Source organism: Plectropomus leopardus, chromosome 3, assembly GCF_008729295.1.
Source record: "Plectropomus leopardus isolate mb chromosome 3, YSFRI_Pleo_2.0, whole genome shotgun sequence".
In the NCBI taxonomy this organism is placed as follows: Eukaryota; Metazoa; Chordata; class Actinopteri; order Perciformes; family Serranidae; genus Plectropomus; species Plectropomus leopardus.
The window spans coordinates 24,090,483-24,098,841 of record NC_056465.1 but is presented as its reverse complement, the minus strand read 5'-3'; the positions used below and the strand labels follow the sequence as shown (position 1 = coordinate 24,098,841).

The following is an 8,359-nucleotide window of genomic DNA, read 5'->3' as shown; positions in this document are numbered from 1 at the left end:
ACACAATAATGGAGTTTCCTTAATAAGTGTAAACCATAATTTTAAAAAAAACCCAACAAAATCTGGGTAGCATAACTTCTTTATTTGATACAGGATGACACAAGTTATAATGCTGATATAAAAATATGAAAATCTGTTGTATAAAAAAAACTCCAAGCTTATCCCCAAAGTATTCTGTACAAATACACCACACACACTTATACACATGCGCACAAACACATTCTGCAAATACATTTCAAAGCTGCCAAACAGTGGCTCATTCCTAGCAGGCGCTACATTTCACAGAGAAGTGAAAAGAATCAAAGCGGTGGCTCATATTCATCAATTTTGCTATACTGGCTATTACATTGAGGATGTGGTTCTTGTTATAGTGAACCGTGCACATTCACATTCTCTGTCAGCAACAGGAAATACCAAATTTACTGAAACATGATCCATATGGTTAAAAGTGATATATAATGTCTGACAGGGAGGTGAAACATCTGCTGCCCTCTCTTTCAATCTTCTCTTCTTTTTCTCCTTTTAGTGGTCTGCAGAGACAAAAGTTATGATCAAGATTAATGCAGTAACTCAGTTTCTCTGTCTTGCATTTAAGTATGTATCTCTGTGTGTTGTACCTAAATCTTCCTGTTGTTCAGAATATCAATCTGTGCCTGGACCCAAATGTCATTTGGATTGGCGCAGACAGTCCGCTGTCTTTCATGTGAAGGTCGCCTCTTCATCAGAAACCTGCACATTTTATGATTATTGTTTAATAATATCAAGCTCACTGCACAACTTGTGCTTCAAAGACACCAGTGTAAACACCTAAAAGTGCTGCTATAAGCTTGGATCAATAAGCAGGTTGTTTCTTTTTCCATTCGTTTCTGCCAATTTATTATTTTAGAAAGTTTCAACAATGCAAGAAAGCAAAAGGTTTGCTGAGGGCAATGAAGGACATAACGTTTTTCACTCACACAACGGCTCTGATGTTGCAATCACCATCTGTTTCCTGCATCCTGTAACTTTCAATTCTTTTCCTCACGTTTGCTTTCATTTCCGTAACATAGCCGATGCAGCAGTCACCATATGAGCCTGAAGAAACAGAAGGATTCAGTTACAGAGGATTAGAGCAAGATAAACTGCCTCACTTAAAAATGTCACTCACTGAGGCAATCACTCAATTTGTTCACTCTGGGGGCCAAACAGAAAAAAACTAAAGCTAATTTGGCCAGAGCCTGACTCTTTATTAGGCTTTTTTATGAGTATTTCTGTGCTTACTGGCAGAACATATGTCAAAATGACCACTCTTTAGTCTTGATGTTATGGAATATTTGTAATTTGTGGACTTTTGACTCAATATTAACAGAAAAAAAAACAAAAAAAAAACCACAATCATGAGTCTCACAAATTGCTATGCCAATCAATTATCATGAACATATTTTGTATCAACAGACAACAACAAAAAGAAAAGATCTCAGGATTGAATTAAACTGTTAAAATGCATTAATTATAAAATATCCAAAAACTTTGGTGACTTTATTTTGTCAAAATCCACTGGGGTGGGGAATGCACTGAGGGGACCCATTTTTGCGATCCTAATATTTATAAACTCTTGGCTACAGTCCTGTTCATATGGTAATGAGATACTTACTACCTGACTTTTAATTTGGATTACAGAATTTGTAATTTGTCAGTTTGGGAAATAGGACCCCAAATTGTAACACACCCTTATTGTGTTTGTTGACATACACATGCAGTGATTTCCCAAATAACTTAATATTTCTTCCTAATCTTACTCTTTTTGTAAAAGTAATAATTCAGTTTTTCATACTTTGCCCTCTCCCTCAACTTGTAATGTATAATCAACTGAAAACCATCTATTTTATTCATTAAATTGATGCCTGTTGTTTTCTAGTTTTTCAAACCCATGACAAGATTACAGCATGAAAGCAGTCTGTAGAAGAAAGCCGAGACGGATTACACTTTGGTATGAAGTGTTTCACTAATAATTCTGCTCACTGAAACAGAGGATTTAGCTACAATATAAAGGAATGTGGATTGTGAAATACAGCTGCAGTCATCATTTAACCAAGTTTGGTTAAAGCAAGACTCCATATAATCTTCACAGTGATTAACAAAAGAACTCAGTTCCACTAAAACTAGTTCCCTTTTTTGTAGTTTGCAACTTACATAAAATGCTAAAAGAGTTAATAACTATTATTAAAAAATGCTCAGTTAAATCTGTGTGCAGTGTAACCACACATTGCTATTACAGTATGATGGTTCTGGTTTGCATCTGTTGTACTTACCTTGAGCAAGACTCAGGTACATGCAGGTGAGGAGCAGAAGAAAGAAAAGAGCCTGGAACTTCATGGCTGCTGCTTGTTGTCTGGATTTCTGCACAGACACAAACAGATTAAACCACAGAGCAGAGCAAAAGAGAAAATGAGAAGCAGAGTCTGCCACCTCCCCCTACCTTGTACATTTTCTCTGCTTATGTAATGTTGTCTATCACAAACCCCCTCCATCTGAACTTTTGTGAAAATGGAAAAGGCTGTATCTTTGACCCTTGATTAAATGTTTTTTTAAATCCTTGTCTGGTTTCCAGCTGTGTGCAGCTGTTTCATCTCAGTGGCACTGAGTGTAGTGGGGGCTGCACTGCAGAAACCAAGTGAGTTTGTGACAAATTATGGCTGGGTTCCCTCTCTACAGTTATCTTTTAACAAACTAAATACCTAAAGCAATAAACAACATATTTACAAAAGCACCAAGAATATGATGGGATTAATTCATAAGCATGCACAGCAACGTACCTGCTCACAGTCAGTATTTCACCAAACCTCCTGAGATGGAAAACCTTTTGTCCAGTGCAGCAGCTCGCAGTGACTCTATTCTCTTATAGTGCACACATGAAATCTGCCCTCCCTCCTTTACCACACCTCCTCTGACATGCCAACAACACTCCACGTTTTACAACTGCTCAGTAAAAGTGAAATTTGATCATTGAATCCCATAAGGCCACCTCCCTGCACACACACACACACACACACACACACACACATTTGAACAAGTACAAGGACAAAAATATATTTGTCTTTTCTGACAACTATTTTGAAACTGATCCGGTATTGAGAAAGAGGACTGCAGCCAGCAGTGGGAAAATGGGGGCACGTGTGCACCATAAATGTACGTCTGCTAAAAGTGCTTGTGTTTGCTCAGTTATTATTCTAAGTGTCTGGCAGTTTATTGGAAAGGACACCTATGGTGATAGACTTTTATGCTAAAGAGTGAAATCCTTTTTGTCTAACAAGAAACAGCCCTGAAATTCCTATTGCTAATTCCACTGGATCCCATTTGAATAAAAAGTGATTTTTAGCGTGTTTACATGTTTAAAGCAGGAATATTTTCACATCTAACTGGGTGCATTTGTGACAAAGCTAAAACATATTTTGTCTCAATCATTCCAGTATTTTCAGGACATATAATGTCATTTTGGGTTGGAAATGTGTATAAGGACTGGTAACTGTTAAGGTTATGCAGCCACAGATATAAAGGGAGGACCACGGATAGGGGATGCAGATCTTTGTCTGTGTGGGTTGAATGCGCTTTGATCCGTTGGAGATGCCTCGGGCCTCCAGTAGGGCGATCTTGCTCCTCTCCCTCAAACTAGTGAAGATGCTTTTGTTGACATCATGGTATGCTGGAATGTAAATAACAGACGCAGATGGTTACCTACTTGTAAATACGTAAACCATAAAGTCCAGTGACAAAGCAGCAACATCTTTCACGAGCTGAGGTGAAAACATGTTGACTACTCCCCCGTTTAAGGTAATTATGGCCTGTAAAGCGCTGTAATTCTGTGAACATATGTTTCTAATAATGTGTTATCCTTTATTGATGTTCATTATCAGAGAAAAGAATGCATTTTGAGAGTGCATGTTGGTTCAAAGTTTCTGGATAATGCTATCTGTTTAAGCTTGCTGCCAGAGACCTCATGGTCCCACTGTCTGGTCCAACTGTTTACCTTGCTGGATTTAAGCAAGGCACATTCATGTGTGTATTTAAGTGTTTATTTAATCACTAGTGGTCTGTTAATTTGTAGAGTGAGCTAAAAAGTTAAAAATACATTTCATAAGCAAGAATCCATGTTGTAGTAGGATTTAAAACTGTCAGAAAATGGTTTAAAAAGATAATTAAAATAGTTTAGATAAAGTTTAAAAAATGCCTTTGTTATGATAACTGTGGTCTTGAAATTGAGTTTGTTGGTGCAAAATGGATAAAATGTATGGATCTAGTTTGCATTGTTTAAAATGAAACTCAGTACACACTAGCTAAGGCCAGAGCAGTGTCAGAGTTTCCCTTAAACTCTCTCACAAAAATATTCCTAGTGTTTAAGGGCACAACATATTTAGGGTTTATTTAAGCCAAACCAGAGTTTGTGATTGTTGGAACAGTGGAAAGACCTTTTTTTAGTTAAATTTCGTGTGTGTCACCTTTGAAGAAAGTGTTTTTAGGATGATAAAGTAACTGTTTTGGGGGCTGTTTCTGGTAGGAACAAAAATAATCTTACGCTTTAACTCAAAGGTCTATCTCTGTAGGTCTATCTCCTCTTTCCATAATCTCATCAGGCGCTTAATAATCTGCTAATAATGTCTGCTGCAAAAACGGGCACTTTTACTGGATGTAAACTGATGTTGTAGCCTGTTGCTGCTGCCGTCTGCAGCAGTCTCACTCAGTACTGGACCATTTTCGAAATTTGTTGTTCCCATTTGTCACTTGGACACACATAGTACTGTGCAAGTCTTTTTGGGCATTCCAAGTTGTTGAAGCCCTCTTCTGTGAGTGTGCCTTTATCTGCCAAATCTGAAAACAAGTAGTCTATACCTATAACTTAGATTTGAGATGGTATTCAGGAGTGGTTGGTATTCAATGACCTTGGTCATAACGACTTCTTCCAGGCTAGAGTCAAAGATGCAAGCATCCCCTTTAACAAGCTCCCCTTTGGACTCTTCACCGACCACTACAACATCTGGTGTAATGGTAGACTGATGTGAAAGAGTACCTGAGTTCATGTTGCAGAGATAGAACGTGAGAGGTTTGACACTGATTTTTTTTTTAAATTCTCACTGCGGGTGGAAAATGGTTTAAGTCCTTTGCTATGAGGTTCATTGTTCGGTTATGACACGCTTTGTACATTCCTGTATAAGCATGACTGCAATTCAAGATGTGTCATATTGTCTTCGTAAGGTTTATTAAGTATGTCCAGATGTTTGGCTTCAGTGTTTCTTTACAGTGATGTTTCTATCCCCTGTTCCTGATAGCATGACAACATTTCCTGAGATTTGGCTTTAAACTGCTTGTCCTAGTCATATATCTCTGCACTTTTTAAAGCTGTCCATAAGGCCCGCTTTCTCTGACACACTTGAGATGGACACTCCTTGCATGTATGGTGTTCCAGTCTGATCGTTTTCTACATATATCTGTATGCAAACACTAGTGCCAGATATCTGGACGGAAAGACTTAACTACAAAAACATGCTCTGAAGCAAACAAAAGATAGATTCCAACAAGTGTAACCATTGTAAACCCTGCACAAATGAAATACAGACCAAGACATTTACAGATTTTACATGCTAAAAGGAGCTCATTTATTATTTCATTAACCATCAAACCTCATATGTGATATATAGACTAGAACTTCCCACTGACTAGAATAAACTTTTAAATGCATTTTAACAATTAATAAAGACTGATTTTAAAAAGACTGATGCCATAGTTAACAGTGGAAGCACATTTCAGGGGCTCACCTCACAGCTAATATGAGCAAGAGGAAAGTTTAAATGCAAAACCTTTTTTAATGTAAATACCTTATAGGCTTGCAAAAATGAATTTTTCCCTAAATCTGGAAATGTTGGACTGGATGACTCTGAATTTTAACAGACATTTTCAACATTTTTGACTTTCAAGTCAACCCTCTACGACCAATGTTATCATTGAGACAATGAAAATCAGCTTTAAAGTGTTATTGGATGGCTCACGTTGTCAATTAGTCGCTCAAGTTGATGCCAAATGGAGACTGAAACACTGAGGATTTGGTTCGTGCTATAGTGAACCTTGTACAGTTATATTCTGTCAGCAATAAAAATGTGGAAAATCAGAATGAGAAAACCATAGATAGATTGTAAACATATATGAAGAATATGGATTCAGAACGTTGAGCATGTTCAGGTGCCGTCAAACAGATCTGAGTCAGATGACTTCTTCTCCACCACGGAGACCTGGAAAGAGGGCAGACTTCCTAAATACACAAGAGACAAAGCTTTCTCTAAGGTATGAGTATACATCATTGTAAAAGAGTGTGTGTGTTTTACCTAGCTCTCATTTCTCATATCCAGAGTACCAATCCGTTCCTGGACCCATCTGTCGTCTGGATTGGCACACAGCAACTTCTTTGTCTTTGTCTGAAATCTGCACATATCAGTAAAATGGTTTCATAATATCAAGCTTTCTGTTTTATATGAAATTAAAGAAACAAATGAGCACATTTAAAAGTCCAATAATCAGGTTGTTTCTATCTCCGTTAGTTTTTACCAGTTTATTATAAAAGAAGGTTTCAACAAGGAAAACAAAAAGGCTCATCAGGAGCCAACAGTGAAGGTCATAACATTTTCACTCACATAACGGCTCTCATGTTGCAAAGCCCAATCTCCTGGATCCTGTAACTTTCAATGTTTCTGATTGGAATCACAGTCCTTGAGTATATGAGGCAGCATTCAAGAAAGACTGGAGAAATGGAAAGAAGTTACTGAGGATTAGAGAGACAAAAACTGCCTCACTTAAAAATGTCACGCAGATGAGGAAATCATCCAATTTGCCTACTCTATTTAGGGGCCAAGTCAAAAAAATAATAGCTCAGTTTTAACGTTGTGAACAGGGTTGGAAATTAGCACCAGCCAACAGCCAAATGCTGGTAAAATATGCAAGTGGCTGCTAGATTTGCTTTACTTATCATCCAAATAATAATGGCAGTCTATTGAGTGGTGTGTAGATTTTGGAATCTACTAGAAGCAGTGGCTGGTGGACAAAAATGTTCATTTACAACCGTGATTTTGAAGTGGTAACTGTTTTTTGTACCTTTTTTATATATATAGACATACAAACAAACATATGTATACAGTATATGTTTGTTTGTATGTCTAAAAAAACAGTTTTTTTTTATCTTGTTTTGAGCTTTTCTATTAAAAGAACACTTATTTTTTACTTGTCTCTGCTATCCCTTTGTGTTGAATTAGTTAAAGAACTGTCTGAAATGGTCTCAACACCCCCCCCCCCCCCCCCCCAAATTGGCCAATTTTTTTTAAACAGTATGTTGGTTCTGGTGTGATTTGAATCTGATCAGTTCGATTTACCTTGGGCAAGACTCGGGTCCATGCACGTGAGGAGCAGGAGAAAGAAAAGAGCTTGGGACTTCATGGCTGCTGTTGCTCTTGGTGTGTGGATCAGTGGAATGCCACAAACATTAAATCAGACCAGAGAAAAAAACAGAAAATTGAACGCAAAATCAGCTACGTTCCTCTGCCATGTAAATTTGGCTGTTTATATCATGTTTTCCATCACAGACCTCTTCATCTGCACTACTGTGAAAGAAAAATGGCTAGGTTTTTAAATACTGATGAACTATTTTTTTTAAATGCTTGTCTGGTTCCCAGCTGTGCAGCTGTTTTATCTCATTTGTATCGCGTGCTGTTTTACAGAAACTAAGTGAGTTTGTGATAAGTCATAGCTGCAACCCATAACAACATGCTTACAAAATCATCAAGAACAAATCCCGCAAGTGGAATTGATTCATAAGCATGCAGAGAAACGTACCTGCTCACTTTCAGATTTTCACAAGATGTCCTGGGAGGTAAATCTTTTGTGCAGTAGCTCCTAGTGACTGTGTTTTCTTATAAAATCTGCCTTCCCTCCTTTACCCCACCTCCTCTGACATGTCAACAGCACTCAAAATTTAACAGTGCAATTTGATCATTAAATCACACAAGGCCAACTCCTTCAATCTGGATCTTTTTTACAATGTTTTTCCACAGTTTTTAATATTTGTCCAGTACTGAGATCGCTGCAACAAGCAGCAACAAAACACGCTACAGTGTAGCCACTAAATTTACATCCACTTAAGTGCTTGTTTTTGCTGCTCACATGTTGGGAATATGATTTTGGAGTTGGTTTTAGAGCCTAGAATGTCCCAATCCCCAAATCTCTTCCACTGGTAGAACAAAAAGACTTTTGCAGGAGAGGATGGCAAGACATAAATATGCCATTCACACAGGGAATGTAGACTACTCAATATCTGGACTACCCTAACAGTGACCCCTTCCAC

The 8,359-nt window shown here is 37.7% G+C and overlaps 1 protein-coding gene and 1 long non-coding RNA gene across 2 annotated transcripts; both read right to left on the bottom strand.

The window, feature by feature from the left end:
• Positions 1 to 617: 617 nt before the first annotated feature.
• Positions 618 to 2,896, bottom strand: ccl25b (chemokine (C-C motif) ligand 25b). The gene is made up of 4 exons (XM_042484230.1): positions 2,819 to 2,896; positions 2,292 to 2,386; positions 957 to 1,074; positions 618 to 729 (listed from the first exon to the last, which is right to left on the bottom strand). Exons 2-4 carry the CDS (start codon positions 2,353 to 2,355, stop codon positions 618 to 620), a joined length of 294 nt encoding a protein of 97 aa, XP_042340164.1. The 5' UTR covers positions 2,356 to 2,386; positions 2,819 to 2,896.
• A 2,710-nt stretch (positions 2,897 to 5,606) lies between these two features.
• Positions 5,607 to 7,950, bottom strand: LOC121941425. The gene is made up of 5 exons (XR_006105743.1): positions 7,852 to 7,950; positions 7,392 to 7,468; positions 6,660 to 6,765; positions 6,354 to 6,450; positions 5,607 to 6,260 (listed from the first exon to the last, which is right to left on the bottom strand). It is a non-coding gene; the product is annotated as an uncharacterized LOC121941425 (long non-coding RNA).
• Positions 7,951 to 8,359: the final 409 nt, after the last annotated feature.